General features: G+C 45.0%; 1 protein-coding gene across 1 annotated transcript in view; it reads right to left on the minus strand.

The window, feature by feature from the left end:
- The window catches only part of TDRD9 (tudor domain containing 9), a gene marked incomplete at its 5' end in the record, with an annotated part of 106,748 nt that overhangs the window by 21,139 nt on the left and 63,599 nt on the right, over positions 1 to 22,010 (minus strand). The window contains 15 exons of the mRNA XM_082649015.1: positions 428 to 688; positions 1,189 to 1,278; positions 1,561 to 1,773; positions 2,973 to 3,084; positions 4,528 to 4,701; positions 8,407 to 8,507; positions 10,515 to 10,622; positions 12,162 to 12,278; positions 14,501 to 14,554; positions 15,234 to 15,278; positions 15,682 to 15,745; positions 16,064 to 16,127; positions 16,216 to 16,381; positions 17,323 to 17,454; positions 18,234 to 18,331. Of these exons, the coding sequence (XP_082505141.1) occupies positions 428 to 688; positions 1,189 to 1,278; positions 1,561 to 1,773; positions 2,973 to 3,084; positions 4,528 to 4,701; positions 8,407 to 8,507; positions 10,515 to 10,622; positions 12,162 to 12,278; positions 14,501 to 14,554; positions 15,234 to 15,278; positions 15,682 to 15,745; positions 16,064 to 16,127; positions 16,216 to 16,381; positions 17,323 to 17,454; positions 18,234 to 18,331 (1,799 nt within the window). The remainder of the gene's footprint in view (positions 1 to 427; positions 689 to 1,188; positions 1,279 to 1,560; positions 1,774 to 2,972; positions 3,085 to 4,527; positions 4,702 to 8,406; positions 8,508 to 10,514; positions 10,623 to 12,161; positions 12,279 to 14,500; positions 14,555 to 15,233; positions 15,279 to 15,681; positions 15,746 to 16,063; positions 16,128 to 16,215; positions 16,382 to 17,322; positions 17,455 to 18,233; positions 18,332 to 22,010) is intronic.

Below are 22,010 nucleotides of genomic sequence, written 5' to 3' on the forward strand. Positions count from 1 at the left end.
TCAAGAAAAATAGCTTCAGAACTGATTGTGAAAGAAACAGCTGAAAGACATTTCGAAATGTTCAAAATACTTGAAACTAATATTTTATATGATTACTTTCCTTAGGGAGATAAATCTTGGAATCCATTTTTTTAAAAATCCCCAAACAGAGAACATTTTCACATATAATCTTCATTCCAAGAAAAAACAAACAGCTCCATAATCAGAAACCAACAAGCACAGCACTTGACCACCATAATTTGGTCTCAAAGAAACCTGAAGACATTTACGAGGGCACCACAGACCTCAACACACTGAACACTGTCCAGCTCTTCACCCCCCAATATCCTGAGAGAGGAAAAGGGCCCCCCTTCTCTCTCACTTCCCCGCCCTCTGCACACACACACACACACACACACGCTCCTAAAAGGAGGACGGAAGCGCACACCTTGGACTCATAGGGCTCCTCGGCCAGCTCGGCATAGCCCTCCTTGACGAGGACGTCTCGCACGTTGACGGCGTCCTGCAGCGCCGAGGAGAGGTAGGCGTCCACATGTAGGACGCCGTGCACCACGGAGAAGACCTTCACGAGGAGGGCGCGGCCACTGACCAGCGAGGAGAAGCGCCGGCTGGCCCTGCCGCTCCAGTGCTCGCCGCACACCCGACACCTTGCGGATGGGCGCATCTTGCAAATCTTAAACTCCAAAGCCTACGGGACAGAAGTGCACAGCTGAGCCAGTTTATAAATGTGTGAGACACTCACCCCAAATACCACTGAAAAGTAACCCTGGTGCTGGGATCCTCACCAGTGACCTCCTACAAATCCTACTGAAAACACTTTCAGGGTAAGTGAGGATTTCATAGGTAAAAAAAAACTTGTTTTTCCTTTTCGAAAACAAAAAAAGTTTAGAATAACTTTTAGAAAGTGCATGTGGGAAAGCATTAGAAATTACTGCTGAATTAAAACTACCTTTTTTTGCTAAGTGTGAAACACTCCATATATTTTAACTTGCTCCAAAAGCAGTACTAGCAAAAATATCTACAGCAATATATTTTGGGGAAAAAGCAGAAACCAAATTCGGAGAGCACGACAAAACGAATGCCAGCCCTCTGGGCCTTGGCCCTGTCCATAAGCTGAGGGGCAACCACATGGCCTCCAGAACCCTTCTAGCTTTACGCTCTCAGACCACAGGAGCATCTCGACCTTACCTGAAAGGGAAGTTCAAGAAACTGACAGGGAATCTCCATTAAGACGTCCAGAGCTACGTGCGCTCTGTTTCCATAGTCTACAAAGAACACCTAGAGGATGAGGAAAGTGCCTCAGTTAGTACAGGCCCAGGCAAACACTGTGTGCCACCAACCACGGCCACACGACCGTCCATCCCAGCTGTCGTCACAGGATTCCTAGGAACTGGGGCTTAAATCCTCACGTCACTGAGGGAAGTAACTCTTCTACTAGACCACTTTTCTAACCGTAATTAGTTTATATTTAATTTCCACTTGAGATTAGAAAAGATTTTCTATCAACTGCTATAAGTCTGTTTCATTTCCCTTTCAGTGATTTGTTACAGAAAAACATACCTCAGCAGAATTTCCAGAAACATAAAGGATTTGTGCTCTGAAGTAGCTTTCTTTATCAAAATCAGCAAAAGGAGCCAGACAGACCAAGTCTGGATGTGGGTGAACGGGCAAGGGCACCAACTTCAGACGGCTGATTTCAGCAGTAAGCTTTTTCAGAATCTCTGAGCTTTTTTCATCAATCCTGTATCCCCAAAAGTGCCCCACTTCAACCACCTAAAAACGAGGAGAAGAGCAGAGATGAACTCTAGCGAGGATTTCCGTCAAGAGGCACAGACTCTCAAACTGCAGCCCTGGCATTCCACCCTACTACACGTCACAAGCCAGATTCCCCGGTCCCTAAGTATTCTACGGGGGAGGGGGTGCCCGGGTTGAGCGAGGTGAGGAACGCTGTCTGGAGGCACAAGACTTGCGGGCACACAAGCACTGTAGGCTCTGGGGGGCACGTGAGAGCAGGGCTGTTCCATCCCTGACCAGACCCCAGGGGCCCCAGGCGCCCTCTGGGTGGCGAGGGCTGGGTGCGGGGTGAACGCACAGCCCCCTGGAAGAGCAGTGAGGGGACGGGAGAGTGGATGTCCTCGCCTGCTGCCGCTGCAAGAGGGCCAGGGCCGCACTGCTGGAGCTCTCCGGCCTCCCGGCATCAGGTTTCTAGGGGAAGGGGGCCAGGGCCGCACTGCTGGAGCTCTCCGGCCTCCTGGCATCAGGTTTCTAGGGGAAGGGGGCCAGGGCCGCACTGCTGGAGCTCTCCGGCCTCCTGGCATCAGGTTTCTAGGGGAAGTCTCCCAGTGAAGGGTAACTACAGATTTACCAGGAAGCCCGATGCATTTTAACTGAAATTTTATTTTGAAGGAGTAAAAACTATACCCCAATGAATAATGGTGCCAATGCTAGTTTTGTGGATGTAAATTGAATTACACAAGCAAACAGCACTATGCCAATTAACATTTTTACATGTATCGTCGCCAAAACTGATTTTAAAATGTACTAACATTTTAAAAATTAAACTTTGACTCTAGAATGAATATTTGTGTTTACACATTTGTGTTACAGCCACATTTCAATTCAGCAAGTGAGAGTAATTCAAGCTCACCCAGATTTGCTACAGGTAACCCTTAAACAAGGCAGGTTTGCTCTGCGAGGGTCCGCTTACCCGGATACTTTTCAACAGTAAAGACCACAGGACTGCATGGTCTGTGGCTGGTCGAATCTGAGGATGCGGTGGGACCGCGGACACGGAGGGCCGACAGTGAGTTACCCATGGATTAGCCCCACACTGTTCAAGGGTCCAGTGTAGATGACTAAGGTACACAGGCTGTGGGCGAGTCTCTATACATCCACTATCTCCCGTATACAACATGGCAGCTCTAGATTAAGAAGACAGAGAAGCACTGATGATTGGACCACACCACTCTTACCTCTGTAGCATCAATTGTTAAGAAGAGATCTGTCATCAGCTGGGATCTGTCTAACGTGTTGAATGAGACTTGCACAGGATCAACTGTCTGCTTCTGGAAGTCCACATTCACCCTATTTAACACATTTTAAAAGGCAATAAAAGTATTACAAAGAAAACATGTTTACATATATGAAGTTACTGCTTGAACTATTCCACTGTTTCTATAAGAAAAGAACATTTTAATAAAATACCTAAAGCCAGAGATGACGAACGAAGTCAATCTTATCTGAAATGTGAGTTTCTGATGGCTTCCTGAGCTGCCCTGGGGGAGGGTGTGTACCCCAGTAGTTACATACTACCCTTCAGGAATATATTCTAAAGGTCAAGACTGTTACGGAATATCTACTTTTTTTTTTTCCCCCGGAATATCTACTTTTAAGGATATAAATTCTAAATCTAGGACCCGCAATGTTTCCTAACTTGTGGTTTCAGAGGTGACTGACTCTGACTTTTAGAAAACTACAAGAATCTAAGCCTATTTAATGTTGTTAGGAAACACATACATGATCTTCTAATAACTGAAGAATTATCATTCATCCCTTGAAGCAATAATATAATAGATGCTAAAATTCCAGGAGATGAATATAAATTGATAAAAAGTTCCCTTTCCTAATAATTTTATTCTTAAATGAAGAGGAAGAATTATAAGAGATCTGATCCACCTCTCTTCCCAATTTTCCAACCCACTTATTAAACAAGAGTGACTCAGGCTAAGTTACCCAGCAAGACAGGCCTACTCCACGTTATTACAGACTGAACCCACTCAACTCCCAAACTCGCAGAATCAAACCATCCCACACTGGATGAAACTCGATGGAACATACTTCCCTACCTCAACAATTCCTCAAATCCCTGTCAAATTCCTCATGGGGTTAAAAAGATTACAAACACGAAAAGATGCGGGAGAATTCCTACATACAGCACTGTGTGAATATGACTAAAAGGCAAAGTAATCTGTCAGAAACACTGAAGGACGATTTAATTTGGTCCAAGAGAAGCCAGCCTGCGAACTGCACAGCAGCTGCCTGGGGGCCAAGCAGACCCGTGCAGGCAGTCCGGCCCCCCCACCCTGCTCAACAGGGACGGGTGGGCTGTGCTGGCAAGCGGCGGGCTGCTCGCAACTGCACCCGCGTCTTGTCCCGCTGCTGGCTCTGCTAAAGGCAAGGGAGACTCTCCTCTGCTTAGGAAGAGAAAGGCAGTAACTGTAAGGAGGAAGAAAGGAAACTAACATTAGGGTCAATCCCTTCGATTTAAACTGAAAATGACACAAATGGTTCTACCCAACCCTCCAAACAGCCTTGTACAACAGGTATCATAGCTATTAAACAGATGAAAACACTGAGGTTCAGAGAGGTCGAGTAACGTGCCCAAGCACACACAGCCAGATGATGACACCAGGCACCACGCCAGCGCTTTTAGTGTGAGCTAAGCAAGGCTAAGCAGTTGTTTAGAAATAATATTGAGAATGTGAAAGCAGGTGGACAGAGTTGTGCCCGCCTCCCTTCTGGAAATACCTTGTATTCCTGAGCTTGGAAACAGCCCCTCCTTGCACCTTCCCTTCAATCTCCTCTGCAGAATGAACACTGAGTTCAAGGGAAATTTTCAGCTGAGACATCTTAATGGCCATATACACTGCAGGAAGAGTTTTAAACCTCTCTGTTGGACTGCGTGAAAACTCCACAAAGGCTCTGTTCCACAAATGTAAATAAAAAAATAAGTTTATGAGGCATGTTAATTTCTCTCAAGTTTAGACAGAGGTTTTCAGTAACACCTCTCTTCAAAATACCAGCAACTCTTCCTTCAATAATTAATCAAGAAGACTTATTTAAGGGAAAATTATTCACTTAAGAGAAATAAAAGTTACAATGACATACCATTAAATTAAAACCAAGTATCATCCTCATGTATTACTCAGTATAATGTAGAATAAAGATTAAGTTCAAAAGGAATTTTCGGCTAAGAAATCTTAATTCTCATCATTAGAACAAAGTGACAGATTCAGGTTTTTGTTTTCTTCTATTTTATTGTAAAATAAAAATCAGACAGAGAAAAGCACACAACTGAGTAGTTCAGTGATCTTTCTGATCTCCCTCCAAAAAACCATCCAGTTTATCACCCAGTAATGTTGAGGCATGCCCCACCTTACGACCCAACCACATCGCAGTGTCCTATTATCACATTCCTCCCTCTGGGGGAATAAGAATCAAACATGCAGTAAGGGGACTTTCCTGGTGGCTCAGTGGTTAAGAATCTGCCTGCCAATGCAGGGGACATGGGTTTGAGCCCTGGTCCGGGAAGATTCCACATGCCGCGGAGCAACTAAGCCCGTGCGCCACAACTACTGAGCCTGCGCTCTAGAGCCCGTGAGCCACAACTACTGAGCCCGTGTGCCACAACTACTGAAACCCGCGCACCTAGAGCCCATGCTCCGCAACAGGAGAGGCCACGGCAATGGGAAGCCCACACACCGCAACGAAGAGTAGCCCGCGCTCGCTGCAACTAGAGAAAGTCCGCGCGCAGCAACGAAGACCCAACGCAGCCAAAAAATAAATTAATTAAAAAAAAAAAAAACGTGCAGTAAGGGTGCCTGCCAGACACTTCCTGGTAAAAAGGAAAAAGTCTTCAAGTTTACATTTGTTTGTATATGCATGTCAACACCTCCCGGAGCAAAACATCATACTCAGAAAAACAGACTTATGACTGCTTCAACTATGTCATGGAAATGTGTGATTTGGGGTGACCTGGAAGGACCCTGAGCTGATGAAGAGCAGCCTGTCGCGTCCCATCCCGTCCCGTCCTCCGGCCTCTCTGCAGCCTCCTGTCTCCACCGCACTGTCCCCCTGCCCTCGGCTCCCTTTCAAGCCTCCCCCACCGACCCTGGGTGAGCTCACAAGTGAGCACGTGCAGTCTCCTCCTGTCCTCAGCTCCCTTTATTCACTTCCATTTCTGCCGTCTTTCTCTAGAAGGAGCCCAAGTCTCTCCTTAGAAATAATTTCTTTCAAATACTCTAGAGCACATTTCCAAGACTCTCGCCTTCCCTGAGTATTTTCAACTCAACACGTGGCGAGCGCCAAAGCCGCGACATTCCCCACGCCCCCCTCAGCCCCCAGCCCTGCCCTCCTGTCCACTCCCCCCGGCTGAAGCCCTGGCCCTCGTTGGCTCCTATCTCATCTTGGTCCTCCACGGGCCATCAACAGCCGAATCCAAGAGCTCTTCCCTCCCATCCGCTGCCTCCTTGGACGACCTCGGCTTGGACGACTGCCAAGTTTATGCTGGACGGCTTCGTCTCCTCTTCATCACTCCCCAATTAAGTTCTACAAAACACAGTTCTAGTCAGAACACCCAGGGCTCTCTAAATACCCACTGCTGGCGTTCATACTCGTCAGCTGGCTACAAATACCATCTGAAAGACAGCGCCTGACGCCCACTCTTCAGACTCAATCTGACACAAAACCAGCTCCCGGCAAGAGGGCTCTGGCTGCACCTGGCACACACCCTACGCCTTCCCAAACCACAGCTCTGCTCACACTGGGCTCCTGCCCCACCTGCCAGGGCTGCCTCCCCTCCAGGCCCCTCCAACTCCTCCAGAGGAAGGCCCAGGTGAATGTCACTGCTCCTACTCCGAGCCTCAGATACGATATCTTCTTCCAACCCCCCAGGCCTCTCCCAGGACACTTCACGATGGGCAAACATCTGTGGAACTGATTTTACTCTCCATGCCGACCACTAATTTGAAAATGTCTCACAGGAGGAAACGTGCGCCCACGTACGGCCTGTGCTCCAGTGCCCTTGGTCCTGCACACAGCAGGCCCTGCTGGATCCCAAGGGGGAGGACAGTCTTGACTCAGCAACTATTTTATGTCATTCTCTGCCTTTAATATTTGATGCACAGGACTGGTATCACCAGAAGAACACTGTTACATCCCCAAGTAATTGGTATGACATTGGTATTATGACTGAACACCAGAAATCTATGAGGAATCGAATAAAATATAATTAGAATACCTATATAGATAACCCTGACAGAAAGAAGAAGAAATGAACACCAAATGCAATCCAGCAGTGAGGATTAACGAAAGAGGCTGCTGCAAGCTTAGCGAGAGCCCAGACTGCACCATCCAAATCAGCACGGAGAGCACCCACGCACGCAGAGCTGCAGGCTCAGCAAGGCAGATGGACTTTCCATATTCAAGAAAGATGGTGTAGCTACGAGGATCCAATTTTTAAGTAAGTAATTTAGTATATGTGATTAAGAATTTGACTGCTAATTTATATAAGAATATTTAAGAAAACTTGAGACACTGTACGTTTAATTAAATCTGTAACAGTTGTTAGAAGCACCTAGAAAGACTTTACTTATTAGGGTTACATACTTGCCACGTGAGGCATTTACATGCGCACAAAGAAAATCAATATGTTAATCACAGGAATGGAACTTAAAATGTGCGAGGCAATTAATCCAAAATTTAAGCAGAATGAATATGCTCAACTTGAGTTATTGGACATTAATCGAAGAAAAACTAAACGTATTTCTTATTTACTAGATTTACAAAACTCTGTAAATTAATAAAATGTGTAGGACACGAGAAAATTTTTTCCAATTTTTTTTTTTTCTTTTTTTTTTTTGCGGTACGCGGGCCTCTCACTGTTGTGGCCTCTCCCGTTGCGGAGCACAGGCTCCGGACGCGCAGGCTCAGCAACCATGGCTCACGGGCCCAGCCGCTCCGCGGCATGTGGGATCTTCCCGAACCGGGGCACGAACCCGCGTCCCCTCCATCGGCAGGCAGACTCTCAACCACTGCGCCACCAGGGAAGCCCCCAATTTTAAAAATTAAAAATCAATTAAAAAACCCTAATAGCCTTTTCTGTGCATAAGCATTCTCTCTTGGAAATGAAAACTCAAAGTGATACTCCAAAACACACCACTTACTCCTTATCTGCAATTAAAATAGGCCAAATGTAACTGAGTTTTGCAATATTTGTCATCCAAAAATATTCAGAACATCTAAGTTCTAAATAACTATAAGCAGATAAACTCTCCTGCAGGCATCTCTGGCGGCTGGCAACTTACTGTGAAATCTGAGATGGACACACCCAAGTGCAGGGCACTTCCAGAGCGCCAACCCTGAACCTCATCACGCCAGCCCTGAACCTCATCACGCTACTGAACCTTCTCGGCACCAGACGTCCTTTAGGAGGAACGTGGTTGAAAAAGAAGATAAACTGCTCCTGACAACAAGATAAACCACAGCTGTGCTTTAAGAGCTGTGTCCTCAGCAGCCCGTCTGACGACCCATTCCACACGCTCCCAAGTTGAAAGAATCAGCCCCTGTAAACATAAAATCTCGCGGTTCTTTCGTAATTGCGGTGGATTACAAAAATACACTACTTACTTTGCACCATCAAACACGATGGATCTGACTTGGCCGCACTGTCTAAAGAGAGACTGCAGTTGTTTGTAGTAGAGAAATCCATAGGGAGGAACGTGCTTCAGCTGTAAAACACCACACTGCATTAACAGGAGCAAACACAGAGCTCACAGTCATAATGTTCACAAAAGCAGAGCACGCTGTCTTTAAGCACAAGACGTAGACCCGACAGCAGGGTATTTAAGGACTAATGACTTCTAAATTATAATAAGTTTTAATAATACATGTTAAACAAAGGCTAATTCTTCCCCTGTTAAAAGAGTCCAAAAGTCTGATACAGAAAAGTTAAGACTTTTCATTTTTACCTTAAAATAACCAAGCTGACTAAATACATCTTTTTAAACATAGTATTTCTATATAGGCAACAGCAGGAACTTAAATGTTAAAGGGAAATGCACCACTTGGTGGAGGAGGGGGTGTGTCCTCGCCCCGCAGGCTGCACTAACAGGAAAGGAGCTGCAGCAACCCCTCCCTGTCCGAGTGCTTTCTCCCTCCCATCAGGGCAATCTGTGTTCCGAGCTCCGGCGCGAAACTGGGAGTCCCCTGCCCCGTGACCTGCTTATCTCAGAGCCCAGCACAGCTCCGTGAGAGGCAGTGGGTGGCTGAAAAGCAGGGGCTGGGGACTCAGGTCTAAGCTCAAGTCCTGGCTTGTCAGGGTTCTGCAGGCAGAAAGTTATGGAGCCACCCTAGGACCCAACAGCCACATCACTAATTAAGGGGGACAATAAGTCCTCGACTCAGAGAGCCAATGTGCAGCTCAGAGAAGAATGAGTAAAAAGCACTCGACAAAGGGCCTCTCAGATGATAAGCGCTACGTAAACACTAGCCACACTTAGTTTTTATAACCACACAGCAGGTAACCTTTTGGCCCCCAGAGTGCAAGGTGAACACGCTGCCTGGCTGGCAAGGTGAACAGGCTGAAGGAGGCAAGCACAGCCCACGTCTGAGGAAATGTGCTGTGGGGTCCCTCCCCTGGTGCACAGGTCAGGAGGGAGCACCACCAAGGCGTGAGAGGAAGCCAACCAGAAGGGCTCGGTCCACCATGACGGTCAGTCCGAGCAGAGGCCCAGCCACACCTCCTCGAGAGCAAATAGGATCTAATGACGCGTTTTACCCTTCAGGTAAAATCCGCCCCAGGTACAAACTGCATCTCAGCTGCCTCTCGTCCCCAGTGTGAGCACCAGCTCCTCTCCAGTGCTCTGCAGAGACCCTCTCCCTTGTGAACTCTTACTTCTTCAGTAACAGTGTGATGGAAACAACAAGAGGAGTAAGAGCTGGCAATGATGGCATGTTTACTTTAGGCCAGGAACTCTGCCACGTGCTCTATACCCCCTTTTTATTAGATACAGGCCGGTAATGGAACCCAGGGTCCGCTAAAAGCCCGATTGCCAAATGCTTTATTCCAGTTGCCTACCCTGAAGTGATCCTGTACTCAGGTTTAAACAAAGGGTCCACAAATGTTGATCTGATAGTCAGTGCCTGGGACTGACCATCAGATTTGCCCAAAGCTCATGTTAAACACCGATTTCCAGGCCACACTTTCTAGTTCAGATTCTGTGCCATGGGGCCTCAAATCTGAATTTCAAAATAAACACTCTCTAGGCGATTCTATTAAGCATGAATGGGGATCAGAGTTTAAATCACAGTACAAAGGTGCCAACCATATAACTCTTTACTTTGTGTAAAATGAAGTTGTCAATTAACTAAATGTTCTTAAATTTATGGAGAAGTATCTTAAATCCTTCAAAATGGGACATGAGCAGTCAAGGTTAGCCATGAATACCTAACTCTGCAAGGCTTCCTTTTTTTTTTTTTTTTTTTTTTAGGCTTTCTTTTTTAAGGCTAGGTCTGCAAAACAGGAAGCGAGACTGAGAAACTAGTGGATGCATGTGAAAAGGTCAGACAAGCCATGAAATTCACTTTAGGGGAAAAAAATCCACTTAGTACTTATAAAAATATAGAGGCAAGTGGGGAAATAAAATGTTCCGTGTTCGCCACATTGGAATGAAGCTCATCTGAAAACTGAGCACCCGGCCTCCACCCCAGAGAAGGCTGCCTATCTCTCCACCTACCACAATGGTTGTCTTTGGGTCTTTGCCCGCCAGCTCCCTCACTGCCATCTCTTCGTCGGGGTGCCCAAAAGTAAAGTAATTTGGATAAAAAGCACCTGCCAATACAACCTGGAAGAGAAACTTATTTTCATGAAGTAACAGCATTATTTTATCACTTTATCTCACCAATATACTAATCTCATCCCAGAATATCATCTACAATATAAAAGATGAGCTTAATGTTAAAAAACAAAAAAAACCACTGGACTTTTAAACCAATCAAGCAGAAAGTCACAATTCTGGTTACCTCCCCATAACCAAAACACTTTCTGCATGGTCTTTCCTCCAAGGAGCCTGAGTACTTTTCAGAATGAGGTTTAGAAAACAGTGGTGAGTTGAACAAGGATACAACTGATTGTACACACAGAGCCCTGGGGGTTAGCCAACTTTTTCTACATTTTCCCTGATATACTTACTTGTATGGGTCAGGCCCTTTCCCAAATGTTTAGATAAAATTACAATTAAGACACTTAGATTTAGAGCAGCAGGCTTGCATCGAATATTCACTTCTAAAAGCATGCTGCGAGGAGTTCCTTCTTCAATAAAAATATACTATATGAAACATACACCCATGGAAGAGTCTCTCCTAAACTTCTAGTAATTTTACATCCAGAGAAACACTCCATTTCCCAGCATCCCCTAGTTTACAGGATCCACCTAGAACCCAATTCTGTATGCGTCAGCCAACACACTGACACATACAAGAGGTACTCCTCCTCTGAGCCCCTACATCAGAAGCACTGGCCACCTTTCTAGGACACACTTCCCTCTACACAATGCCTAGATGGTTCCATCCAACAAGCTAATTTGATCATGGCCTCCAAAGTTAAAATAATTTTTCAGTGCAAGGGAAGAACCACATAATAATGTTAAGAGCATTTATACTTCCTTAAAAGCCAAAACAAAAGGATCTCTCCAGAAGCAGTAATAACATCTAGCAGTCTTTAGAAACACTACTCCAGAGATTAGAAATGGGTCTGGATCATCAACTCAGTGACATGGAAAACCTAAACTAGGTATAAGACCAGAGTTTTTCTTGGTGCCCAAACAGAGTATTAACACTATGGACCTAAAATCTCCTGTGAGGCATGATTTGTATCAGAAAGGGGAACTAGGGCTTCCCTGCTGGTGCAGTGGTTGAGAATCCACCTGCCAATGCAGGGGACACCGGTTCGAGCCCTGGTCCGGGAAGATCACACATGCCGTGGAGCACAACTAAGCCCGTGTGCCACAACTACTGAGGCTGCACTCTAGAGCCTGCAAGCCACAAATACTGAGCCCATGAGCCACAACTACTGAAGCCCGTGCGCCTAGAGCCCATGCTCCGCAACAAGAGGAGCCACTGCAATGAGAAGTCCGCGCACCGCAACGAAGTGTAGCCCCCACTCACCACAACTAGAGAAAGCCAGCGTGCAGCAACGAAGACCCAACGCAGCCAAAAATTAATTAATTAAATAAAATTTTTAAAAAGCCGTCAGATTTCTAATTAATAACTGTAAGCTTTCCAAATCATTAAAAAAAAAAAAGGAGGAAATAAGCACTGTCAAAACCACAAGACCTAATAAGCAGAAAGAACCAGGAAGAGACATCCAGGAAACTCCAGAGTACCTGCAGGATGAATCGCTGCTTATATGTATACTCTTGGTCCATGACAGGCCGCCGGGAATCAACATACATGTTGAACTGTGAGATTCTAGTCTTCAATTCTTCATATAATTCAGCCACCTGAGAAAAACACATTGGGAGATGATGTCTCCAAGTGATTATATTATTCAGAATAGCGAATGCACTAGAAAAGTAGTACATAATGGGGAAAGCATGAGTATGTCTATGGGATGAAACACTGCAGCTATTAAGAACCATATTATCAGGACTTCCCTGGTAGCACAGTGGTTAAGAATCCACCTGCCAGTGCAGGGGACACGGGTTCGAGCCCTGGTCTGGGAAGATCCCACATGCTGTGGAGCAACTAAGCCCGTGTGCCACAACTACTGAGCCTGCAAGCAGCAACTACTGAGCCCACGCACCACATCTACGGAAGCCCGCATGCTCTAGAGCCTGTGCTCCGCAACAGGAGAAGCCACCGCAATGAGAAGCCCGCGCACTGCAACGAAGACCCAATGCAGCCAAAAAAATAAATGAAAAAATCTAAAAACTCATTTAAAGAACCATCTTATTAAAGATTAATTAATAAAGAATGGAAAGGATGCTCAATACAATATTAACAGAAAAGACCAGGATACAAAGCTGTATATGCTTCATGATCCCAGTTTATAAGCACACACAGGAAACCACTGCAAATGCACAAACACAGTCATCTACAGGTGTCAGAGGAGCAGGAGACTATGATCACAGCCTTTGCTCTAAGTCCTTTAAACACTTCCGAAACCTCTGCCATAAACGTATACTTCTTTTGTGATTAAACACAAGCTAAGAGGGGACTTCCCTGGTGGTGCAGTGATTAAGAAGCTCCCTGCCATCGCAGGAGACGCGGGTTCGAGCCCTGGTCTGGGAAGATTCCACATGCCACGGAGCAACTAAGCCCGTGCGCCACATCTACTGAGCCTGCGCTCTAGAGCCCGTGTGCCACAACTACTGAGCCCGCGCACCTAGAGCCCAAGCTCTGCAACGAGAGAAGCCACCTCAAAGAAGAGTAGCCCCCGCTCACCGCAACTAGAGAAAGCCTGCGTGCAGCAACAAAGACCCAATGCAGACAAAAATAAATAAATAAAAAATAATTTTATTAAAAAAAATCTTCTGTAAGGCTGTAGTATTGATACATACAACTTCTCTAATTAAAAATCAACTAAAAATTATGCAAGTCACTTTCTCTGATCAAAATGCAATAAAAACAAAAATATTAACAAAAAACAAGATACCTAAAAATATTTCTTTCTACCTGTAAACTCAAATATTCTTCTAAAAACTCTGAATCAAGGAGGAAACGAACACTAAAATAAGTTACAGACAGGGAAAACAATGAGATCCCTACATGTCACAAATCAATGAGATGTGCCCCAAACTGTGCCCATAAGAAAATTCACAGCTTTAAATACCTTTAATTAGAAAGATTGAAAGTATTAAGAAATTAAATTCTCATCTCAGTAAGACTAAAAACGTAAACCAAGAGACACAGAAAAACTAAATTAATGGAAAAAATTAAAAATCCTTTGAAATCCTCCACATTTCCCCTTCCCTCAAAACACCTGCACAGTAAAACTGACAAATCAAACCAAGAGTAAGTTCTCTGAAAATAAAAATAAAACAGACAGATTCAAAAAAAAACAAACAAACAAAAAAGACAGATTGTCTTGCAAACTGTGCAGTAAAGGATTAAATCAGCAGGCCAGGTTGTCCACACCCTGGACATGCCAAAGAAAGGTTTGGCTCCTGGCAGGTCACCTCCAGGCCCTTGGAATATCCTGCCTTGTAAGAGTGACTTTGTTTACCTGAGGCCTTGGACACAACAAACAGTTCATGGTAGCAATGCGACTTCTGTATGGTGGGGACATACAGTATCAGTAACCTCTGGAGGGGCTAAAAACTAAGGAAGTTAAGGTCAGCCATGTGGGCACCCCACACTTATGTAACGAACCCTCAATAAAACCTTGGACGCCAAGGCTCGGGACAGCCTCCCTGGCTTGCAGTACTTCACGTGGGTTGTCACACATCATGCTGCCCAGAAGACTCCACTGGGAGAGGACGGCTGCAAGCTGGCACCTGGTCTCTGTCTCTCCTGGCTCCTCCCCACCCGCCTCTTACCTTTGCTGACCTTAATCTGTGTCCTTCAGCTGTAGTCAACTGTAACCGTGAATGGAACACATAAATTCTACCAAAGCTGGAAACGAGGATGTACTTCTTGGAATACTCTCTGCTACCCTGGGTACTGCTGGTACTTGATAAACATTTGATAAGTCATCTTTACATTCAAAGAATTTATAACTTACCTCTCTAATTCTCTTGATCTGAATGTAATTTAACCGTCCCCAGTCAAGTTCATCCTTTAAATACATAAAAGGATAATATTCAATATTAACGTAACAAATTAGAGCTAATTTGGCTACTGTAATCCATATATCTCAGCTAAAAGTATACACCAAAAAGAAGATACACCAACAAGAAAAATAACATGGCTGACTCTGTGAAAGGTGACTTTCACGAGTAACTCCCCTAGTTATTTTAAGGCTACATCCAGGCATGGCAAATTTAAACACACACACCTATCAACAATCTTTAGAACCTAGTCAGTTTAGAAGAAGAACAACACGCAACCACGCCCACCCAAAAAATGAAGGCTAACAGGTTGGTTTTTTCAAGCCCATTGTCTAAAACTTTGCTGAAAACAGCAGGACGAAAAGCTTCGGGTTTCTTAGTTCTGAGCCAACACGCCGAGGCACATCCCACAGGTATTTAGTACTGGCAGCTAAGAGGCTCCTGACACAGGAAGGGTCACTACTGCCCAGGGGTGGGCGACAGGCAGCATGGCTGCCTCTGGGAAGTGACTACAGCTGAAGGTGAGCCCAGGAGCTGCCCTGGACTGCGGGCCCTAAGAACCGTCCACAGTGACCTCCGCTCAGGCTGAACACTGCCGGTTCACACACAGCGCTGAGGCTGAGCTAGAGAAGGCTCGGGAAGCTTCCACGACACGGGCAGCCATCCACAAAGAAACAGCTCACCGACCTTCGGATGCCGCAGCTCTCCTCTTTGTCTGCAAGTCTGCCAAGCCTAAAAACAAATGACCCAGAGTTTCAAAATAAAAAAATTCGGTTAGCGAATAAAGTAAGTCCAATTTCAACACATTCTGACCACAGAAAATTTACAAATTTAATTTTTCCAATCTACTTCTAGAATTGGACTCCCACCCTCATCTACTTCTCCCAACACAATTTTTTTTTTTGTCTGTGCCGCAAGGCTTACAGGATCTCAGCTCCCTGACCAGGGATGGCACCTGCGCCCCCTGCAGTGGAAGCATGCAGTCCTAACCACTGGACCGCCAGGGAAGTCCCCATCTCCCAACACACTTTGCTTACTAATGGACATCGGCAACCCTCACAGTGCTTCTGGTAGAGACGGCATGTGCTGACAAGCGGTGGCAGCCGCCTTCACAGCTCACGCTGGGAAAACTTACCCTGAACGCTTCAACAAGTGCAGCACAGTCACTCTTACTGTTGCCACAGAAATCCACTTTGTTCCTATAAACAGACAACGAACAGTGTCACTTGACACCACTAAAACACAGTGACTTTTAAAAATATGAATGTTGGGGCTACCCTGGTGGCGCAGTGGTTGAGAGTCCGCCTGCCGATGCAGGGGACACGGGTTCGTGCCCTGGTCCAAGAAGATCCCACATGCCGCAGAGCAGCTGGGCCTGTGAGCCATGGCCGCTGAGCCTGCGCGTCCAGAGCCTGTGCTCCGCAACGGGAGAGGCCACAACAGTGAGAGGCCCGCGTACCACAAAAAAAAAAACACAACAACAACAACAAAAAAAACCAAATATGAATGTTAAATACCTATATCCATCAAGATGCTGCCTAAAAGGCATCGCAAAAAAATTCTTCAAAGAAAGAGATGCCGCTAACAAAAGAAAAAACAAAGAGAAGATAAGACTGTTGGAGTAGCCTTACGTTACCCCCCATTCCCGCTTCTCGGCTCCCACACTCACCTATAATAAGACACTCGTCTAGACATCCAAACACATGTCCGAGGACTATGAGTTTACCAAGTTGCTGATTAACAGGAAGTTGGGCTAAAACTCTTCCTAAGAAGGTCAATTCACCATCATGGGGGTTTTCATCTCCTCTCTGCCCACTCACCGCAAGTGCTCCAACCTTTATAAAATAAATTAGTGCAATTAGCAAGCACTGATTTATTCACACTCTTTTCTTCCTTAAGGCAGGGAGTTTAAAACAGGAAACGACCAAATTTTCGTGAATAAGGTTCTAAAAGATACCTAAGTCAACTTATGAAAGATTGACACTAAAGTTTTTTAATACGTGTTTTGATACTCAGAACACATTTTATTACTTTTTAATGCTGAGAGGTGACGCTCAAGCTACCCCCACAAAAGTCTACTTAAGTCCCAGATTTAACAACCATGGCACGCACAGCACTAAACCAAACCTCCAACCACCACGTCGCGTGGTCACTCACAGCCAAAATGTCCAGACTGTGCACAGAAAACGACGACCTCAACTTGACTAAGTGTATTTTACGGACGCCCAAGCAGGTACCCAAGGTATGAGAGGCAGCCCCAGCTTTGAGGGTCCGAGGCAGAACGTCCACAGCCCCAACAGGCCGGGGCACTGGGCACTGCACGCAGCGAGAGCAGAGCGTGGGTCAGAGGAGAGTCAGAGAATGCACAGGAGCAGAGCAGGGCTTCCAGCAACAGGAAGAGGAGAGGCTAGCATGAGGGTGAAGAGCAGAACTAGAGGGGAAGCGGGGAGAAGGCTCACAGAGCCAGGGCAGGAGAGCAGAGCTCTACGGCTGCCATCTCCTATCCAGCGCTTCTCAGCCCCGCCAACAAACAGCAATCCCCCACGGGGGGCGGCTGAGAGATTAGGAGCTTCACCTTCAGACAACTAACAAAGCTGGTCTGAACAACATATATAAAATCTGGAATCAAAAATTAGTCATGACATGCTTTTCCAAGCAAATGCTCATTATTTACAACTGTCAAAATATCTTAAAGATATCCACAGTATGAAACTTCTAAAATTCACCCAAAAAATCTTAGCTTTTCCTAACACGAACAAGTATCAGATGGTCCCACCTCCTTTAGCAGAAGAATGGTGCGTTCAATGTCACTCAGGCTAGGTGGAGAAAGGGCTGTTGCCAGCAGAGCCCTCGGTTCACCCAGATCAAGTAATTTCACTTTCAATATTGTGCTTCCTAATGGACAACGCTGAAAAGAACAAAACTTAAATTCAGAAACAGTAAAAATAAGTAAATCAATTAACCTATTCACATGACTAGTACTTTAGAGAGAGAAGGAGAGAAAAAGAAGAAAGGAAAACAGAGAAAGGGGTGGGAGAAGGAGAGAGAGAAATGGGAGATGAAGAGATGGGGGAAGAGAAGGAGAGAGAGAGATAAAGAAGGGAAGATGGAAAAGGGAAAGGGTGAGAAAGAAAGGAGAGGAAGCGGGGAGAGAGGGAGAGAAAGGAGAGAGAGGCAGGAGAGGAAAGACAGAAGCCAGTTCCACAGCATGAACTATAAAAGCACACAGCAGGGCTTCCCTGGTGGCGCAGTGGTTGAGAGTCTGCCTGCCGATGCAGGGGACACGGGTTCGTGCCCCGGTCCGGGAAGATCCCACATGCAGCAGAGCAGCTGGGCCCGTGAGCCATGGCCCCTAAGCCTGCGCGTCTGGAGCCTGTGCTCCGCAACGGGAGAGGCCACAGCAGTGAGAGGCCCGCGTACCGCAAAATAAATAAATAAATAAATAAATAAACACACAGCAGCAGCGTCTGTGGACAGTCCTCCTACAGGGCCAGAAACGTGACATGGGTGTGAAGTCCCTCGCTGGTGCTTAGTGACTAGAAGGCAGTTCTGTGATTAAAGACGAGTTTGATCAGAAGTGATTTTTCTGGGATCAAAATCATACGACACTCAAAATTATATTAAACTATTCAGCAAACCTGTCTACAAAAAACAAACTATGTCATAAAGATGACCAAAGTTTATTACCAACATCTCAGGAATGACATGGTCGGGGATGGAGCTGTCCCAGAAATCCTTGTATATGAGTCTGTAACAGTATCCTTTAGACACTCGTCCAGCACGGCCTGCAAAGGAGAAACATTCAAACTCTGACGTTAATTACTTTAACACTAGCATAAAGATATACTTAAGAATAACCATTAAATATTAAGAAAAACTTCCGTTATCTTCCACCAAACCAGGTCAGTTTGGTAAAAACTTCAGAATAAGTGTTAGCAGTGATCTTCTATATACAGATTAAGTGCTGACTCCTACTCAGTGATATATAGTGGAAAATCCAATGCATATTTCTAAAGAGAACCACCTTGGCCCCAAAATACAATGGCAATCTAAACATTTTAAATACCACACATCTCCTGCAAATGCATAGTTCATACTGGTAAAAATACAGAGGTCACCAAACAAAAGTAATCAAGCTGGCGAGAGAAGCCCCAGTGAAACGGCTGGTTGTTACCCATCCCAACACCTCTGCAAAGGCGTCCTTCAAGACAATGGCTTCATATGAAATGACTGATCACACGCAAACAGCTCAAAACCAGGCCTGGACCACGGAGACCATTCTATAAACGACTGTTCTCTTGTGATGGTATTGCTTGTGCAATGGAAACTCCTTTATCCCCAAACACAATAAAATCTGAGAGACAGGAGATAGGTGGGGAGGGGGGATCCTTCACAAATACTCAGCTTTTAAAAAACAGGGCAGCCCAGGGAGGAGCTTTCCTTCCCTACCTGTGGAGCCTGGACCCCCATCCCCTTCTGCCCCCACCCACCTGTCCTGCCACAGGAGACTGAGTGCAGAGTCCAGACTGCTGCCTCCGCCACCATCTACCCACCGTATCTTCAAATGACAGGACTGTCTAAATGGAAAATCCCAAGGTAATGACAAAACCAAAATCAACTCCTAGAACTAATCGGTGAAATCAGCAAGTCACAGGGCACAATACCAACACACAAAAATCAATCACATTTCTATACACTAGAAATGAACATGTGAAAACCGGAATTAAAACGCCATCACAATCATTATAATCCCTCCAAATTAAACTGAATACTTAGGTGTAAATCTAGCAAAACATATACAGGGATCTGTATGCTGAAAATAACAAAATGCTGATTAAACAAATCAAAGACGACCTAAATAAAGGGAGACACACTATGTTCAGGGATACGCAGCTTCATCAGAGCAAATATATCAATTCTCCACAAACTGATGTACAGGTTAACACAATTCCTAGCAAAATCACAGGAGGCTAAAAAAAAAAAAAAAATCACAGGAGGCTTTTTTGTGTGTGAATATAGACAAGATTATTGTAAAGTCAACATGGAAAGGCAAAGTAGAATAGCTAAAACAATTCTGAAAATGAAGAATAAAGTGGGAGGAATCCATCTGTTTCGTGATAAGTCTTACTATACAGTGATCAAGACAATGTGGTATTGGTAGAGAGAAAAACACACAGATAATAGAACGTAATGAAGAATCAGAAATACACCCAGAAAAGGACACCCAAGCGACGTTTCACAAAGGTACAGAAGCCTTCAATGGGAGGAGAACAGTGGTGCAGGAACAACTGGGCATCCATAAGCAAACCTCACACCATCTACAAAAGTTAATGCAAATGGATCACAGATACAAATGCAAAACATACCTACGAAATGTCTAGAAGAAAACACAGGAGAAAAATCTTTGCAACCTAGGGCTAGGTGAAGAGCTTTACACATGACACCAGAGGCGTGATCCACAAAATGAGACACTGATGAATCAGACCACACCAAAATTTAAAACTTCTTCTCTATGAAATACCCTGTTAAGAGGATTAAAAGACAAAATATAGACTGGGTGAAATATTTAGAAACCATCTATCTAATAAAGGACTCTATCTAGTATATATAATATAAAGAACTCCCAACACTCAACAATAAAAATACAAACAATCCAGTTAGAAAACGGGCCAAAGACTTGAACAGACATTTCACTGAAGAGATACAGAAGACAAATAAGCACAAGAAAAGACATTTAAGCTCATTAGCATCAAGGAGACGCAAATTAGAATTGCAATGAGACATTATTATGTACCTTTCAGAATGGCTAGAATAAAAAATAGTGGTATACCAAATGCTGCCAAGGATGTGAAAAAAACAGATCTCACACATTGCTGGTACAACTGTAAAATGGTACAGCCACCATGGAGATAGTTTGGGGCAGTTTCTTATAAAAGTAAACATATACTTCCCATACCACCCAGTAATTGCACTCCTGAGCTTTTATCCCAGAGAAATGCAATTTTATGTCCACACAAAAACTTGTACATCAATATTCACAGTAGCTTTATTTGTAATCGCCAAGACCTACAAACAGCTCAAATGTCCCTCAACAGGTGAATGGTACTGTTGACCTTAAAAATAAAATAGTAATTGGGACTTCCCTGGTGGTCCAGTGGTTAAGACTCCACGCTCCCAACGCAGGGGGCCTGGGTTCGATCCCTGGTCAGGGAACTAGATCCTGCGTGCCACAACTAAAAGATCCCAAGTGCCGCAACTAAAAGATGCCGAGTACCGCAACTAAGACCCGGTGCAGCCAAATAAATAAATATTCAAAATAAATAAATAAAAACAGTAATTTTACCAGCAAAATGGGTTTATTCAGAAATAGCAGAGAATTGCAATTTGGGACAAGCAAGCTAAGGCAAAAACCATAGGCAAGTCCCATATAAAGAAGAGGAACATTATTTTATAGAGAAAAAGGAGGAAGCTGGGAGGGGTTATTTTGAACACAAGTCCACTGGAGAAAAGTGAGAGTTCAGGGTGGGGACGGTTTCTCACTGGCCGAGTTGCTGGGGCAGATGACTTCTTGTGGGAGATGCAAGGCACAGTTTTTCCTGTTGGGGCCTATAACTGATACTTCTTTCCTGTTGCTGGTTCTTATTGGCATCTGAAGTTGACAATTCTTCCCGTAATTGAGCTCCAGTGGTACTTCAGGTGGTACCGAACAAGAGCGCCCCCTTCTGACCTCCCCTTCCATTTTAGAGAGGTTTCCCTTTACTAATTTTCAAAATACAATGGAATATTATTCAGCAATAAAAAGGAAACTTTTGACACATGCAGCAACTTGGATGGAGCTTAAGGACACTACAGCGAGTGAAGAAAGCCAATCTTAAAAGGTTACATGCGGTATGATTCCACCTAAATAATGTCCTTGAAAGGCCACAGCTATGGCTATGAAGAAGGGGTTCGAGGTCGGCAGAGAGTGGCAGGGGACAGTGTGACTAGAGATGCAGCACCAGGCAGCTCCTTCAAGGCAGCTGGAACAGTTCTGTGTCCTGACCGTGGCGGTGGCTACACATGGGATCAACTGGAGAGAAGTCTGCACAGTGTGAACCTGGGCGACTGACTAGGGTCCGCGGTCCAGCCCTGTGCTGACATCAGCTGCCTGGGCTGACGCTGCACCGGGGTAGGAGGTGTCGCCACTGACAAGCTGAGATGCTGGGGCTAGGGTTCAAGGGACTCTATGTACTATTTTTTGCAACTTCCTGTATGGGAAAAATTTTCTAATCATAGAAATTTTGAACATACAAAAAGACAAAGGATACAATTCCTATAATCTCAAGACTGACCCAAAAATAATCAATTTAAACATTTTTGTATATCTATTGGGTTGGCTTTTTTCCATTACACCTTACGGCAAAAACCAAACGAACTTTTTGGCCAACAATATTTCTAATCACTTCTTCTAAGCATAGTTTTACG

This window comes from Grampus griseus, assembly GCF_964374135.1.
Source record: "Grampus griseus genome assembly, chromosome: 2".
NCBI lineage: Eukaryota > Metazoa > Chordata > Mammalia > Artiodactyla > Delphinidae > Grampus > Grampus griseus.